This window comes from Neofelis nebulosa, chromosome 10, assembly GCF_028018385.1.
Source record: "Neofelis nebulosa isolate mNeoNeb1 chromosome 10, mNeoNeb1.pri, whole genome shotgun sequence".
Classification (NCBI taxonomy): domain Eukaryota; kingdom Metazoa; phylum Chordata; class Mammalia; order Carnivora; family Felidae; genus Neofelis; species Neofelis nebulosa.
This window is the reverse complement of record NC_080791.1, coordinates 22795305-22812186: the sequence shown is the minus strand read 5'-3', so window position 1 is coordinate 22812186 and position 16882 is coordinate 22795305. Positions and strand designations below refer to the sequence as shown.

General features: G+C 52.6%; 2 protein-coding genes across 7 annotated transcripts in view; one reads left to right on the top strand and one right to left on the bottom strand.

Moving 5' to 3' along the window:
* CDON (cell adhesion associated, oncogene regulated) overlaps positions 1 to 3529 on the top strand; it is a 104086-nt gene extending 100557 nt beyond the window's left edge. For all 6 annotated transcript variants that reach the window (XM_058687248.1, XM_058687250.1, XM_058687244.1 and 3 more), the window contains one exon: positions 1428 to 3529. In XM_058687248.1, coding sequence (XP_058543231.1) covers positions 1428 to 1591 — 164 coding nt within the window. In that variant the 3' untranslated portion in view covers positions 1592 to 3529. The remainder of the gene's footprint in view (positions 1 to 1427) is intronic.
* A 2473-nt stretch (positions 3530 to 6002) lies between these two features.
* Positions 6003 to 16003, bottom strand: VSIG10L2 (V-set and immunoglobulin domain containing 10 like 2). The gene is made up of 12 exons (XM_058687243.1): positions 15922 to 16003; positions 13885 to 14235; positions 13327 to 13602; positions 12325 to 12600; positions 11491 to 11739; positions 10538 to 10798; positions 8873 to 9163; positions 7915 to 8211; positions 7138 to 7260; positions 6820 to 6844; positions 6625 to 6677; positions 6003 to 6479 (listed from the first exon to the last, which is right to left on the bottom strand). The coding sequence occupies exons 1-12, from the start codon at positions 16001 to 16003 to the stop codon at positions 6367 to 6369; spliced, it is 2397 nt and encodes a 798-aa protein (XP_058543226.1). The 3' UTR covers positions 6003 to 6366.
* Positions 16004 to 16882: the final 879 nt, after the last annotated feature.

The following is a 16882-nucleotide window of genomic DNA, read 5'->3' as shown; positions in this document are numbered from 1 at the left end:
CACACGTGTAAAATATAGTTACAGCAATTTCTCTGTCTAGTTAGACAACATATTATCTGGTAGCAGAATTGTGTATGTTAATATAATGCATTTCCCCATACATTTCCCAGGGTATAGTCAGAAACCGTTCTATCCCTACTAGAAAAGGTTCTTAGTAATGCCATTGATCCAGTCATATTTGATAGCTTAGGAACAGAATCACTGTGTGTGAAGATGCTTTTAATAATTCCAAACCATCTGTGATACAAACATAAAAATGATAAACATGTGAAAAATGTTTTCCAAGTTCCATTAAACTATGTGCTTTAAAAAAAAAAAAGAAAGAAAAAAGAAATCTTAAGTTTCAAGCTAGTCTTCAGTTACTTAAGACCTATATGAAGGAAGTTGCTTTTTTCTGTGATCAACTCACATATTTCTTAAATAGTAGGTGGGGTTAGTGGGTACTTCAAAAAAGTTGACAATACAGGGAATTCTGTGAAATTCTGTTATCCACATCCTTCAGCTCAGGCTGTTAATCCCATTACATTTTGGAGAATAAATCCAAATAGGCTTTGATTCAGTTTGTACCTGAACAGTAGACTTGTGGGCCAATGCATTTTGTGATCATGGGCCTCTTTTACATTTGCATTAATTCTGGAGTTGTAGCCTTTCTTTTCTTCCTTTCTTCCTTTCTTTCTTTCTTTCTTTCTTTCTATCTTTCTTTTTAAATGTTTATATATTTTATTTATTTAGTTTTGAGGTGGAGGGGATTGAGAGAGAGAGAGAGAAAATATCTCAAAAAGGCTCCACGCTATCAGTGTGGGGCCCTATGTGGGGCTCAAACCCACAAACTGTAGATCATGATCTGAGCTGAAATCAAGAGTCAGACGCTTAACTGATGGAGCCACCAGGCACCCCTGTAGCCTTTCTTTATTATTTTTTTTTTTTGTAGCCTTCCTTTAAAAAGAATTTTTTTTTTGAATGTTTGTTTATTTTTGAGAGAGACCCCATGCAAGCAGGGGAGGGGCAGAGAGAGAGGGAGACACAGAATCTGAAGCAGGCTCCAGGCTCTGAGCTGTCAGCACAGAGCCCAACGTGGGGCTCGAACTCAGGAACCATGAGATCTCAGGTCACACCTGAGCCGAAGTCGGATGCTTAACCTACGGAGTCACCCAGGCACCCCTGTAGCCTTTCTTTAAAGTGGTTATTTGCAGGGTTTTAAGGGGTTTTTGCTTTTAGCCCTCAGATGAATTGTACAACTGTCCATGAGAGCTCAGCTTTATTTTAGATCTTTGAAACCTACTTCCTCTCTCAAAGTCAAACTCAACACAACTGGCTCTACTCTTGCTCATGATTCTTTCTTTATTGATCAAAGTAATATTTTTAGACTGTTTTGTGAAAATCAGCTTTATGATTTCCTAATGCTCCCAAACCTTTGTGTTTTTCAGGAGACAGCTGTGTCCATTCAGAAACAGAGAACAAAATTTTAAGTTGGAATCCTCTTATTTTGCCACATGGGTCAAAGGACTGTACTGAAAAGACAGCGTGGTCTCCTCCCGGCATTCCTCTAGACAGCCCTTCAGGGGTCCTTCAGCAACCCCAAGAAACCTGAGGATGTGCATACGACTGGTCATGCTCCCACTTCAAGCCATCACCTGCACAAAACAGGCCTGGGGATGGACTGCGTGAAGGACATTCATTCAAATCAGAGAAAATCGTTATTTATTTTTTGTAGTAGTAAGGTCACATGAATGTATCTTAAATTGTGTGCCCTTTTTTATTATTTATGCCTTAACAATTCCTATTCCTCCCTCCCCCTCAGTAGGAAACCTAGTTTTGCGTAGTTTTCAATCATCTGAGAGCAGTGGTATCATTCCATGTTTCCGAGAACCTCAGTGACCAGAAGAGCTCCTCCTGCAAGGATCCAGCCTCTTGGCCGATACGGCTCGAGAGGGAACTGATCTGGCTGTTCGAAGTTTTCAGATGGAAAGCTGGCTTTTGATACTATGTTTATTATTATTGAGAACATTTGGAATCACCCTCAGCTGTCACCTAGTGTTTATAATAGCAGGTCTCTTTTGAATTTTAGGAGTGCCTTCCACAGAAGTGATAGGGGACCTGTTGACTGTCTGCACATGGGCACAAGTTATGTTCCGTTTTCTAGACACTAGTCACAAAGTGTCATGAACATGGTTTGAGGTTAAGGTCTGTGGGGTTATTGCATTTTGCAGAGAGGGAACCAGGGCCAGAGAGAAGAATGAATGTCCTCAGGTCCCACTACCTTAAAATTGGATTGGTTTATAAAATCATCACTGTGGGGCTCTTTTTGACTGTTCTGAGAGTAGGAACAACATAAGTTTAAAGTGGCGACTTGAAAAGAAAGACCCACATTGTGCTCCCGGTGTCATGCCACCCGAAAATTATTATTTTCCAGCTTCCAACATGGGCAATGCTTGGAAGACTTGAATGTCAGAAAAGATTTAATTTGGAGGGAAAGGGGTATGGTCTGAAATTTCCTGACTTTTTTCAGAATGTCGTCATTGTAAACAGGCACCTGAAGCTTCGGTTAGCAGAGCTCATAAATCACAGTTACTGCTCCCTCTGAGTGACGAGGACATTTGCAGCTGCCTTTGGAAGGCTTTTCTTCTCCACATCTAAAAAAAAGAAAGAAAAGCTCACAAAAAAACACTACTACTATTTAATAGCTATTTTAATAGCTTTTGAGTCAAGCTTTAATGGATCACTGCTTATTTTTGGATTGTGCATCCCTTGGGGGGAAAAAAAAACAAAATGATTCTCTTTATGTAGAGTCAAACAGTTTCAGCATAAATGAAAAAAGCTTCTTTCCCAAAAATTGCAGTGAAATAGACTAGAATACTATGTTAATCAACTGTTTATGTAAATGCATCAATATTCCCTTACATATGTCTATATATTTTATAAATAGAGCTGTTAGCGAAATACGCTGTTTGAGCTGGGTCACTATGCGAGAATGTCTTCGAGTGGAATGTAGTGAATATAATTTCAGGGTCCGGTATTAGGGGTGCTGTGTAGAATCAAATTCTGCATTCCAGATGTCCATACCTATAGTATGCTGGATTTATGCTTCATGTGGTGTAGATACACTTGGCGTTGGAGGGGGATATCTGCATCCCTTCTGTGATTAGCAAAGGACGGAGTCCTAGTGCACAGAATATGAAAACATGCCCTGTGTTTGCCAACCAACTCACAGCCATGCGGTCACAAAGGGAGTTTGAGAAAACTGGGAGTAAATGTTCGTAGGCAGTCATTTTGATTCAGGAAACAGAGGTATATTAGCATGAGCCTTAGGTCATAAACTGCTTTTAAAGATTGAGTTTGAATATGGGATTTGTCCACCCGGTAGAGGAGACAACTTTTACCTTTAGGGCAAACTCATTGTGGACTGCTTTATTTATATTATTAGTAACGCTGTTTTAAGTGTTATCCCTTTTATTGTATTTTATTTATAAAAAAATGCCTTTATATATTGAGACATAAATATAAATATAAATATATAAATATATATATATATATACATATATATATACACAGTTGCCTTACTGTTCAGGAGTTCTGCATTCTCCCTGACCTTGAGTTATTCTGAACTTGTATGACCTGCACAGTCAACCAGCAACCGTCCTGCCTGCTGTCGCTTCCCCGGAGAGTCCGAGGACATAGCACAGGGTGGGAGATGGCCCTAGCATTTGTGGAGTAGCTGCGGTGGACCAGGCACCGTGCTCAATGCTGGCCTCTGCTGTCTCGGTAACCCTCACAGCAAATCTGCAACATAGCCAGTCACCCACCACAGAGCCTGAACTTTAGCCCAGTTTATCTGGAGCCGTAATCTGGGCTCCTTCCATTTTTTTCCATACTGCTTTCCAAAAGCATGTGGTTCCCTCTTTCAATGGAACCGGTCCAGTTCTGTATGCTCTCCTCCCCTGCCGCATGGTGCCTCCGATGCCCTGACCCCACAGCCAGAGAAGCTGTGCTCGGTCCTGCAGGGGCAGAGCTGTGTGCTCTGGGTCTTTCCAGAGTCCCCGTTTCTCCCCAGGACACCCCTCACCTCTTCCTACCCCCCCTCCCCCCCCCCCCCCCCCCCCCCGCCCCGCCAGGGAATGTGATCTTCCCTCGGCTTAGTGAACATGTCACTGGTCAGGCCTCTTCATGTGCCTTCTCCTCTTAGAATTCTCTGTGGTTCTTTGTTTTAGCATAAAACATCCCCACTCCTGTCGTATCGATTCATTATCTCCTTTTTTTCCATCACGTACCAATAGTCTGGTGATGGGTGCCGTACAGGATGTAAGCGAAATTGCAATGTTTTCAGCCTTTTGAAGTGGTCTTTTAGGAAAGCATTTCTGGGTTGTGTTTATGTTGAGTGAGTCTGTGAACACCAATACGTCTGTATCAGGCCGACTGTGTCGCAACGATCATTCCAGATACAGTACTGCAAAGAGCTTAATTTCAGAATTGAATTCCACCTGTGTTGCCCTTTTACAGCAATGACTTTGAGATGCATGTCTTTGTATCATATTGAAAAGTGTGTTTTTATTTTCCTTCAGGTTGTAATATTCTGTGTGGAACTGTACATATTTTAAGTGATGTAGCTTTGACAGGTTTTATCTGGTTGATACGACTTTATATTAAAAGGGAATGCTGCTTTCCTGTAGAGTAGCACGTGAAAATGGGGATCCTGAGATACGATCCTGAGATACTCCCTGTTTGTATAAAGCTGCTTATAGCTTCTGATGGGGGTGGGTGGGTGTATGTCTTACTCTGAAATTCTTTGGAACCTCCATCCCTGTCCTCCCCTGAAAATCCCTATGTGCGCCCCAGAGCCAAGCGAGTTAATCCCTCCTGTTCTGACCGAAGAGATACAGGCCCTGAAGGAACAGGATCTAGGACAACAAGAGTTTTATGGGGAGGCTGGGAAAATGCCTGAGCCAAAGAGCTGTGTGGAAGGAGGCAGACCGCCTGCGGGGGTTGGGGGGGAACTCAGCATCTCTTTGGAAGGAAGACAGGAGGGAGGGAGAGGAACGCGGGGAGGAGAGTGGTCTGTGTTTACCATTAACTTGGAGCTACATCGGTGTGAACTCCTGGGTAGACAGCTCGCCTCCTCAAGGCGCAGCCCTAACAAGTCAAAGTGTCTGGGCTGTGGTGACCAGAGAGCCAGCAGGGTCTTTGGCATGGGGTGGGGCCTTGTTCTAGTTTATTCCCCATGTTGAAATAAGCCTTCTTTAAACCTTAGCTCCAGTCCTGAGAGCCTTGAGAGAACCTGAAATCCCTTTTCTAATAAAGTCTAAGTCTGTGAGAACCTGAGAAGCAACTTAAGTTTCTGTCCGTCTCCTGTCTCCTTCCAGGCGCCACTTTCCTTATTCCTGGCAAGATCATCCCTTGGCTCTCTTGCTGTTTCTTCTCATCCGAGTCCCCTGCGGAGGCAGCTCTGACTCCTGACTCTTGTAGCCCAGTTGAACAAGCATTCGTTTGTGTTTCCCCCAGATTTCAGACACATGCACACGCACGCTGGAGCCAGTGAGTCATGCTGGCAGCTGACAGGGTACGACTCTGGAAGGTCCCCTGTCAGCCAGCATCCCCCGGGCCTGGTGGCAAGAAGCCGCATCTGGAATACCTCTGCTCTGTCGTGTCGGCACAGACTCCCGGAGTCTAGCGACTGTGTGTCCCTGTGACCACTGCAGACTCCGCGACACTCCTGCACCAAAGGTCGGAGACGGACAAAGACCCTGGCATTGGCACGTGGCTCCACTACCCCTCTGATTAAGCTGGTCCCATAACCGAAGTTTGCATTCCTGGGGGAGGAATTCGAGATCTGGAAAGTAAGGAACTCCCAGAAGGGCACCTTCCTTGCTACAGTTGAATGACGGCAGCACACGCCTGCCTACAGGTCTTGCTTCCCATCTCCTAGCTTCCCGCCAGTAGGAGAACCCGGCTGAAGCTGGGGCCGGCCTCTCCCTGTGGGAGTTGCAACTGAAACAAGCCTCCACTGGTGAGAGCATCACGTACGATTTATTTAGCAGTTTCTCGGTTCACAGGCTTCGTGCGCCAGCAGCTGGCTTGCTCGGCAGAGCGCCAGGCACCGTCCCCAGAACCATCCTTCTCCCCGGCCCTCGGACACCCGCCTGGTCTCTTCTCCAGTTGTGGGTCTTCCTCATCCTTCCACCTCGGGGTTACACAAGCTGGGCCAGGACTCCTCTTGGAAGCAAGTCCTCCAGAGGCACGGCAGCCTTGTCCTGGTTGTGAAGGCTGGGTGTTGAAGGGGGTGGGGCAGCTGGGGTCTTCGCTTTCTTGGCTCTAGGGCCGACTACACGGAGGGATCTTTCCACTCCCACCTGTCCCCGTGCGTATTTGCACCTAACCCTTGGGGCCTCCTGGGGTTGCGGTCACAGTGATGGTGACGTTAACTGGAGCATCCGTGGCTTCTTGCACAGGCTCCACACCTGGGGTGGCGGGTGGGGGTTCAATGCCTACCAAGGACAGACACAAGCAGAGGAGACCGATGCCTCGGGAACATCCCCGCCTGTTCGCAGGACAAGAGACTGAGCCTCATGCATGAAAATCAGGACTGCTGTCCTTACACATGAGTGGTCCTTGGGACGGAAGCATGCTTACCTGCCTGTTCCTCAAGGCCTTCCCTCGACTCCCTATATTGATGATTTTGCTCCCTGAGGGTGAAGTGCGAGAGTGAAGTCAGTGACAGCCTCGGTTCCCCAGCCTTCCTTTCCAATTAGAGGAAAATCCCAACACACAACCGCCCTTCCCCGCCCCGCCCCGCCCCGCCCAGAAGGACGAGGGTTCTACACTCACATGGGGACAAGCAACCGACCAAGGCCTGTAGGAAGAAAAGAAGGGGTGTTAACTTGAGCAATCCACCACAGGTCCCTGGAGAGTAGCCCTCCCTTCCTTCGTAGGCCCTGTATTAGAGACTCGGGAGCATAAATGGGGATGGCCTCAGATGGCTGGGGTTGGGGTTTGGAGCCCGGATGAACCGCTAACATTGAGGAGAAGTTACAGTTAAGGAAGAGCCTAGACTCTTTGCCCAGGGGAGGTCTGTGTCTCCTTGGATAGGTCTAGACCTGGCCACCTATGGACTCAAGCAACCCCGCCCTTCAGCTTTCCACTCACAGGGGACGGTCCCCGGGTGCCGGGCAGCATACTGGAACACCAGTAGAGAGGCCACCGTTGCCACCACCACTCCTGTGCCCGCTGCACCCAGCACTGCTGGATAGGCGCTGAAGGGTGGATCCGCTGGGAGGGGAGAGCGCTGGTTACATGGCTTTGGTGCCACTACTGAAACGTGACAATGGCTTAGGGGGCGGCATGCAGGCAATGCCCTGCGGTGAGCAATCAAGAGCAAGACTTGACCCAGACAATCTGTAAGTCAGGCCTTTCCCAAGGAAAGAGGTGCTCTGCATGCTTTCAAGTCCCCAGCCAAGTCCCCCATTTGTGGCACTGAAGGCCACAGGCCAGTTATCTCAGAGCTTTGGGCCGAAGAGAAGGACACCAGGAAATAAGGGAGTTCCCGGGATGGAGACAGAGCAGCAGGAAGCTGAGAGCCCACCTGTGCCCCGGGAGGTGAGACTGAGGCACAGAGTTGGGCCCCTACCCTTCTCAAATCACTGGCATCCTGTGTCTCCCCCTTGCCTATTTCTCCGGATTCAAGCAGAACTGTGGCTCCTACCCCTAGGCCCGGGGCCTCCGGAGCCTCCCAGGGAGGGACGGGAAAGACAGCCGTGACTACCGCAGGGGAGGGAGGAGAAGAGGAAAGAGACCAGGAGAGAGGACTTCAAGTGGGAGGGAGGCGGAGGAAAGGAGCAGGGGAGGCCCCGTGAGGAGGAAAATGAAGCGGGGCTCGGTTTGGTGGAGAAAAGGTGAGTCCCTCCATGGCCCTAGCCCCGGCACCTGGTATCTTCACCTCAGAGGGATGTCCAGCCGTGTGGTGATTCAGAGCCAGGACGCGGAAGGCGTAACGGACACCTGGGTCCAGGCCCCCCAGCCTCCGGCCCCTACTCTCTGGCTCAATGTCACTGGCTGCTGTCTCCCAAGCCCCAGCTCCTGGGCTCGGGACACTGGCCCTCCGCTGCACCAGGAAGCCCGTCAGGTTCCCAGGGCCTCGGACGGCCCACTGCAGCTGCACCTCCCTCCGGTGTCTCCCGTACGTCAGGCGGCTGATGGTGACGTTGGGAGGAGCTGGGTATCCTGGGGGTGAGGGCGGGGACACATACGGCACCTGCACACCAATAGCCACATATGTCGGTGTGCTTGCGCCCCCAAATTGATTCCAATGTTGTTGAGAGAGAGCCAGGAGTGCGGCACCACACTGAGGTCTGTAGGCCTGATCAGTCCTGTGTAGTTTCAGTCTATGGTGCCCTAGTGTCGTCACCTACAAACTGAGGACATTATTCTGACAGCATGGAGTGCTGCTGGCCTTTATTCAAGAGTGCATCAGGTTCATCAGGTTCACGTTCACATAAGCCCTGCGCTTTTGAGGGCCTGTCTGTGCCTGAGGAGTTAACGGGTCTAAATTTTGGAGCCGAGGGGGCCCCTGGGTGGCTCAGTCGGTTGGGCTTCTGACGTCGGCTCAGGTCAGGATCTCGCGATTCGTGAGTTCAAGCCCCACGTCAGGCTCTGTGCTGACAGCTCAGAGCCTAGAGCCTCCTTCAGATTCTGTCTCCCTCTCTCTCTGCCCCTCCCCTGCTCACACTCTCTCTCTCTAAAATGAACATAAATTTTTTTTTTTTTTTTTTTTTTTTTTTTAAATTTTGGAGCAGAGGATTCCTGCGTCTTTCCACCTACAGGGTTACGGCTGGAGGTTTCCCCGTGCCCCTTGCCACGCAAATACCCACTACCCCTCACTCACTCAGGACCTCCAACAGGACGCTCCGACTGCTGTTCCCTAAGGCGTTGCGAGCCACGCACTGGTAGGCGCCCCTGTGGCGTGCTAGGTCAGCGTCCCGGATGCTAAGGTGGAGCTGGGCCCCCTCAGGGTGCAGCATGAATCCAGAAGGGCCAGCTTCCACTTGCTGTCGCTGGGGTCCCAGCCAGAGGAGCTGGACAGGTGGCGTGCCCCCCAGGAGGGCACACCCCAGCCAGGCCTCTCCCCCTTCCAGCACGGACACCTGGGGCTTAGCCACTGCCACCTGTGGGGCTTCTGCAGGGACAGAGAGGGTAAGGCTGGATGGAAGGTGTCCCCCGTGCCTGGCTAGTGGGAAGGCTTGGGGGTAAGGTGCTGGCCAGCAGTGGAGGGGATAGGGAGGGGAAACAGAGGAGAGATGGGGCCAGTGGAGTTGGCAGTGAAGCTTGTCTTGGGCCAGTCTGCTGCCTCTTCCAGGATCCCGTTCTATGCCAGAGTCCTACCACAATCTGCTTCCAGATTTCTTGATAATAGCAGTGTGCCTTCAGGCCCCAACTCTAGTCTCAGCTCCTATAGGTGGGGCCCCTGCCTTATTCACCCCTGTGTTAACCAGCTCCCTCCTAGTACCTGGCATGGGGCCTCCTAATACCTCCCTAATAGCCCACCAGCTCCCACCCCCAGGGCATTGGGCTGGGCCCAGAGCAGATGCTTTTTATGGACTGAGTCCTAAAGACCCAGAGTTTCAGGTGTCAGTGAATCTCCTAGGATAGAATTTCCAACCCCAAGACTGAATAATAAGGGAGGGAAATATTCCCAGATGAGGGCCTTCTGAGAGCCCAGGGAGGCTGTCACCAAGCCCCTGGAGACCAAGATGTAAATCATTTTGTGCGAACTGCTATATGTGACTGTGTGTTTTCTCACATTTTTCACTTCAGTATTTAACTTTTTTTCACCGAGTTGGCAATAAAAAGGACTGGCAGGGCCAGATGAGGACAGAGAAGGAAACCAGACCGAAACAAATAGAAGCAGTGAGAGAGGAAGAGAGAGACCTCTGACACCTGAAACACTAATGCAAGGCAGGAATATAATCAGGCACCTCTCATGCAAATTGATGCAAATGAGGGAGGCAGAATCCCTCAGGCAAATGAAGGAGACAGACTCCCTCATGCAAATTAATGCAAATGAGGGAGACAGAATTCCCTCACCGGCTAGACAGGGTGCTGCCCAATAGCGGTAGCCCCTGGTCACACGGGACTGTTGCACACTTGAAAGGTGGCCAGATCACACTGAGATGGGTTGTAAGTAAATACACTGGATTTTGAGGACAGTAGAATAAGATACCTCATTCATAATTGTTTATTATTAAACATCGAAGTAGTATGTTGGATATATTGAGTTCCATAAAATGTTTCTATTTCTTTGTACTTTTTTTTAAATGTAAAATTTTAAATTATATATACGGCTCACCTATTTTTATTGGGCAACACAGACCCAGACCAAACCCCCTGACTTTATGGATCGAAACAACTTGAGTTCTGGGAGGTGAGGTGACTCAGTCTCCTGACTCACTTTGCATTGCAGTGCAGACACCCCCCCAGAGGCCCTCATCACGATTCCAAAGGGCTGCTCTCCCACCTCAGCCCCAGAACCAAGCCACCAGCCCCTACTCACCCAGCAGGAGCCGGCAGTGGGGGTCAGGGACCCTGAGTGGGTGACTGCCCCTGCAGGTGAACTCTCGGCCAGCCAGATCGTCCTGGGTATGCAGGAGGTGGATGGCCAGTGAGGGGCTAGTGGTGCCCAGGGGTTGCTGCTGTCCATCCAGCCAGCTCAGCATGGCACGGGGCTCGCCTCCAGGCCACTCACAGCTCAGCATGATGAACTGGTCTCCAACTGTGGCTGTGGTCCAGCAGGTGGGGCTCCGGAGGGGTTCCCCTGGATAGGGAATAATGGGTCAGCCTGGCTCTACAGGAGGAAGAAGGGCTTGGTAGGCCTACTCCACCCCACCCCTCCTTCCTTCATTTATTGCTCACTCACTCATTCCTCCATTGACTCAGTAACTCGTTCATTCATTCATCATTATTGAGAGCTGGCCATGTACCAGAGAAATAGTGAGAACAGACACCAAGCAAACAATGACAATATAATTTGATGAATGCTAGAGTACAGGTAGGAAGACAAACTTTGTGGGGCTATAGGGAGAAGCACTTTGAAGATAGGATGGCATCTGAACTTGGTCTTGGGGGGTGGGTAAAAATCTCCAAAGCGGGGAGAAAGCTAAAGGCACATTTCAAGGCCAACATGCAATAGGGCAGTAGAAGTATGGTGTAAGGTCAACGACAGCCTGCTGACCCTGGAGGCTGGGAGACAGGAAGGCATCACAGGGCTCCAAGCCCAAACTGCGGAGGACAGGGCAGTGTGGCTGGACGCCCGGCTGGAGTGGAGAGGAAGTTGGAAGGAAGAGTCAGAGCTGAGTGCTGCCCACCTCCTTGCTACATGGCAAGTCTTGGAGTTTGCGATCTGGAGCCGCATCCCAGGTCCCAGGGCTCCTCTAAGGCTCTCCCCTGGCTCCCACCCATGCCCCTGCCTGGAACATCCGAGCCCTGCTGTGTCCTATGTCCACTCACACAGCGTGATCCTGCAGAGGGCAGGCAGCGCCAGGGCTGGGTGCTCGCCGGCACAGGTGAAAACGCCGCCGTTAGGGAGCTGGGTGGTGCCACGACTCCAGGTGACATTGCTGAGAGCAGCAGGGCCAGTTCCCCGGGGCCCTTCCCACCGCAGCCGGGCAGCTGGAAGCCCCCCCGGCCAGGCGCAGACCAAGGTCACAGCCCCAAGGGTGGGGAGCACAGAACAGGAGGGCTGCCCCTCAGGGGGATCTGGGCGGAGAAGTGGGCGAGGATGGGGCTGGACAGACTCCGCTGCCAGGGCACCGTGGCCCCCGGGCCCAGTTTAGAGGCCCGGAGGCCACAGGGTCAAGGGTAGGAGAAGGAGCGAGAAGTGGGTGGGAGGGAAATGACTCGATTTCTCTGAGGGGCTGGAGAGCAAAGAGCTGCGCTCTCAGGTCAGGGGCAGGAGCTGACGGGGTGAGCGGGAGTTCAGAGCCCCTGAGGAATCCCAGAGGCCCGTGGAAGCCCCCAGAGGGGAAGTTTCCCCATTGCCTCTTCTTTGCCACTGGGTGCTTTGCCTCACGGTCATTTCTCTACCATTCTCTGTGCCTCAGTTCAGTCTCCAAGGCCGTGGGAAGAATCACTTGGGGATGAGGTCGACATAGGGTCAGGGGCTTCCTCTCTCCCTGTCCCTTCCCACAGCTTTCTCAGCCTGTCCCCCTGCTCTCCACCTCCTGACTCCCACACCTCCCTCCCCTACAACGTCTACACCGCTTTCCACAGGGCGCCTGGAGTCTGCCAGAACACAGGGCTGTGGTGGTCCTGGCTTTGAGCGGCCCCTTCCCCCACACTCACAGTAGATGGTGAGCCTGACGGTGGTCTGGCTGTGGGTGTCCAGGCGGCTGTTGTGGGCCAGGCAGGTGTACAGGCCTGTGTGGGCGCGGCTGGTGCTGGCGATGGTGTAGGCGGGCCCCACTTGGACCTGAGTGTGGTCGCGGAGCCACACGTAGTGACAAGGGGGGTTGGATGCCGCCCGGCAGCTCAGGGTCACCTCTTCCCCCTCGCCGGCCCAGAAACCCTCCTCGGTCAAGCCCAGTGGCTCCACCGTGATCACAGGATTGTCTGGACCATCTGGGGGGCAAGGAAGACTCGTCACATCTCTCCAGTCTTCATTCCCTGACTCACTCGTGTAATCGTCACTGACTCACCATCCAACAAGCTCGTACTATGGACCTACTATGTCAACCACTGGGCTAGGCCCCCGAGGAGCTCGGAGTCTGTGGGCCATAGGCACCGTCCAGTGTAGGTGTTCAGGGTCCGTGGAGGCAATCACCTTAGGCTGTGGGAGGCTTCCCTGAGGGACCGAGTTTGGGGTACGACAAGAGTTGGCTAGGCAGGAGGGGGGTGCCAACCTTCCCAGTTTGCCCAGGATGGAGGGGCTTCTTGGGACTGGGACCGTTGGCCTTTGACGTGGTCCAACTTGGACCAACTTGGACCAACTTGCTGCCCTCTCTCCCTATTGTGTCCCTCCTCCCTGTTTCCTCAGGGTTCAGTTGGTCCCGAGAGACCTTCAAGTTCAGCCCAAAGGCAGGCTCTGTGGGCCAACCCCTTTACCGTAAATATGCATAAAATTGTGACTCTGAACGTATGCCCATTTTCCTGGGAAGAGGGGCCCGCGAGCTTGAAAAGGTTAAAACCCCTGTCCTAGACCTGTATTTTGTACCAGCGGGCCCAGTGCCCTGATGTTCTTGCCTTCTGGAGCCTCTCAGAGGGCCGTGGCCCTCCTGGTGGCCCTGAGGTGTGGCAGGAGGCAGAGTGCAGACCACGTGCCCCCCCACCCCCACCGATCTGACTCACAGACGACATCAAGGAAGTTTCCATCACTGCTCAGCCGGTTGACGGCGTTGCGGGCACTGCACGCGTACCAGCCCAGGTGCGTCCTGTTGACTGGGTCCAGCTGAAGCAGTTGCCCTGTGACCTCCACCAGGTCCTCCTCAGGGCCTCGAGGTGCCTGATGTCTCCAGGCAAAAGTCACAGGCTCTGTGCCCTCCCATAACGCACATGTGGCCACCACGGAGGTCCCCTCCACTGGGGATGGGTCACTCAGTCTCACCTGAGGCTTTGATACGGGCACTGGCCAGGGGAAGGAGAGGCCTTGTGTTTGTTATCGCAGACCCAGGCCATGCCCGGCTGTGTCTCACGGCTCAGCCCTTGCTGGCTGGGGGTTGGCCTGCCCATGGGGCCCTGACCATCCTTTTCCTAGGACCCCAGGTTTTCTCGCCGCCCCCCCCCCCCCCCCGGAGGCAAGGACCGGTGGAACCTAGGCCCGGCCCAATGCAATGAGAAGCACATGCAAATAGAGGCTAAACAGCATGCAGAGCAACCCAGGTCACCCGTCCCAGCTAGGCTCCTCACCCAGCACGGCCAGAGTGAGGTAAGAGTAGGTGGTGTGGAGCTGGCCACCGGCCGCGTGCAGGGCCTGGCACAGGAAGTGGCCACGGGCGCCCTCCCGCAGCTCCTGAAGCACCAGGCTGCTGTTCCAAAGACTCACGGCCCCCAGCGTGGAGGCCCCGGCCTCCACCTTGGACTCTGCTCCATTGGTGACAGCCACAGGTCGGGGAATCAGCGAGCCCAGGGGAGTGAAGCTCCAGAAGACCACCAGGGGGGCGGGCCCAGAGCCACAGGCCAGCTCCACAGAGCCGCCCCGCACTCCTTGAATGGCTGTGGCCTCCTCGTCAGGGGCTCTGCGTGTCAAGTGGGGCTGCCCTACGGACAGAGTGGCAATTCAGGACATCTGGGCTGTGCTGGGCTCTCCTCCTTCCCTTGTCGGGCCCTTCCTTCTTCTCCTCCTTGGAGTTAGTGGGGAAGCGACAGTGTCTGAGGGAGCTTTGGAGTTTCCTGTCTGGCCGTGCCAGAGCAGGCAGCCTGGGGGAGTCCTTGCCTGAGATCAGGGAACAGACTGGAGCTGAGGTTCCCATCCCCGGGTGCCGGCAGACCACTGTGGAAGACTGATAAAAATACATATTCCTGGGCCTCATCTCAGACCACCGACTCAGAATCCCCAGGCATCAGGGCCCAGGAATCTGTATTTTTAACAAGCATCTAGAAGTCAGTCTGATGATCAGCCCGAGATGGGAGATCTACACGGCCACTGGTAATCGAGGCTGTGGGGGTCTCTGTGTAAAGATTCCAGGGGGATTCCAGACCCACTACGGCAAAGGGAAGATGATCCCAGCCTGCCATCAGCCCATCCAGCACACGTGCATCAACTGCTAATTACAGAGTACCTGCTCTGTACCAGGCACCAGGGTTACAAGGACAGGTGAGCCGCCCCAACCCGGTTCTCGTGGATCTTTCAGTCTATCGGGGAGTTGACATTAAACAGCCATCACAGAGTAAGGCTGTCAACGGGTGTTTTTTTCTGCTCAGGACCTAGTACGGAGCCCCAGCATCTGCCTGAGGCCCATGTTCTCCTGTCTCCTGTGGCCAAATAATGATGCTGTGCTGGGCTTTGGCACGTGTGGATGATGATAGTACCTCAGAAGACAAGCAAGGCACAGAACATCTGCTGACCTCGCCTGTAACGACAATAGCATCCCCTGAGACTCTGAAGCACGAAATCACGGTCTAAAACCACATGGCAGGTGGTAGAGCTGGGATTGGAGACTGGCTCCCAATCTCAGACTCTTTCCACAGCTGTCAACTTCTCCAGCCAGAAGAGAAGACAGGCATGGAGCTGGAGGGAAGGGATCACGGGCCAAATTCTGCTCTTCCCTTGAGCGAGAAGCAAGACAACCCAGAAACTGGTTCTTTCCAACCCTGTGGACACTGCTGTGGCCCCAGCTACCAGCATCTCTCACCTAGCCTATCTCCAGATGCTCTCAGCTCCCAGGAAACCACCTGTCTTGAAGGGAATGTTGGGGCGGGGGGGGGGGGGGGCGCCTGGGTGGCTCAGTTAGTTAAGCGTCTGACTGGCTCAGGTCACGGCCTCGTGGTCTGTGAGTCCGAGACTCGCATCCAGCTCTCTGCTGACAGCTCAGAGCCTGGAGCCTGCTTTGGATCCTGTGACTCCCCCTCTCTCTGCCCCTCCCAGCTCATGATCTGTCTCTCTCAAAAATAAATAAACATTAAAAAAATTAAAAAATAGAGCGGGGGGCGGGGGGAACGTTTGGAAGCCCAGATCTGACCATGTCACTCCATGCTTACAACCCGACAGTGGCCCTCAGGATAACCCCAGGCTTCTGAAGGTGTTCCGGCCCTGCCTCCCCCACTCCTGGCACATAGCGGTCGCTCAGGGAGAGCTGGTTAAGGCCTAGCAGATGAACAAAGTGGATGGACTTGGCAGAATGGCCACAAAAGTGTAAAAGGGGGATCCCAAAGAAGAAAAGGAAGAAGTAACAGGATGTGAGGGGGGAATGGGCCCCCGTGAGGGGTGGTCCGAGTATCACTCACCCGAGGCCCCTCGATGCAGAAGGCAGAGGGGTGTCAGCAGCAGGAGACTGAGCGGTTTGTGCAGAGCCCTCTGACGCACCATGGTCTCATCTCCCTGGGTGGCTGTCCATGTGGGGCTCCTGCCTGACTCTCGGGAGCTCCCTCTCCAGAGCAAAGCCCAGCCCTGGAAGGATTGGGGGTCTGGCTCGGGTGGCTAACCTCAGCCTTCCAACACCACCATCCCGCTCTCCTGTTACCCTCACTGTCCCAATGACAAGTGAATTATTTACCAGATGATTCACTCCATCCATAATGCAGAGATGGGAGGGCAAGACCTAGCTGGGGCACACACCTCGGGGACAGCCCTGAGCTCCCCTGGCATTTCCATTTCAGTGAGAGCATAACGTTAGAGAGTCGCTGAGCATAAAGTTGAAAACAGCCCAACCACATCAAGTGCAAGCACCTGCCCGACACAAGCCCCCCGTATGCAGCCCTCCGGACCTCAGGGACAAGGACAGCAAAACACGTCATTGAATGCCTTTCGTCCCCCCTTGTGTTTTCCTCCTGTTTTGTTGGGAGAAGCTGGTAGAGGGCTGGAAGGAGCTCAGGAGTCCAACACAACGCCAGAGTTCGGGTTTGACTGTCGAGCTATGACACTTCTGGAAATTTCTGAACCTCTCTGAGCTTTAGTTTCTTCGCAGATAAAGTGGGATAATAACACCTTTTTTCTAAGGCTATTGTGAATATCAGATAAAAACCTTATATTCGCATACGGGGGGGGGGGCTTCTCGGGTGCTAGTAAAGTCCTATTTCTTGACTTGGGTGGGGGTTACAGTTCATCAAACTATCCACGTACACAGGCATGCAAATACTTGGGTCAGGCGCCCAGCGGGTAGTTGGTGCTGTCCTTCACACTCCCGGCTGGATCTGATCTATGAAGCACGGACCAGCTTTCCTGTTGCATAGCTGTCTCTGCTAGACA

Coding starts and splice junctions, on each gene's coding strand:
- VSIG10L2 (XM_058687243.1), bottom strand. CDS start 16,003: ATGGTGCGTCAGAGGGCTCTGCACAAACCGCTCAGTCTCCTGCTGCTG. Junction 8,212..8,872: donor CGTCCTGTTGGAGGTCCTGA/GTGAGTGAGGGG, acceptor CCTCACCCCCAG/GATACCCAGCTCCTCCCAAC. Junction 7,261..7,914: donor CTCTGAGGTGAAGATACCAG/GTGCCGGGGCTA, acceptor CTCCCCTCCCAG/CGGATCCACCCTTCAGCGCC.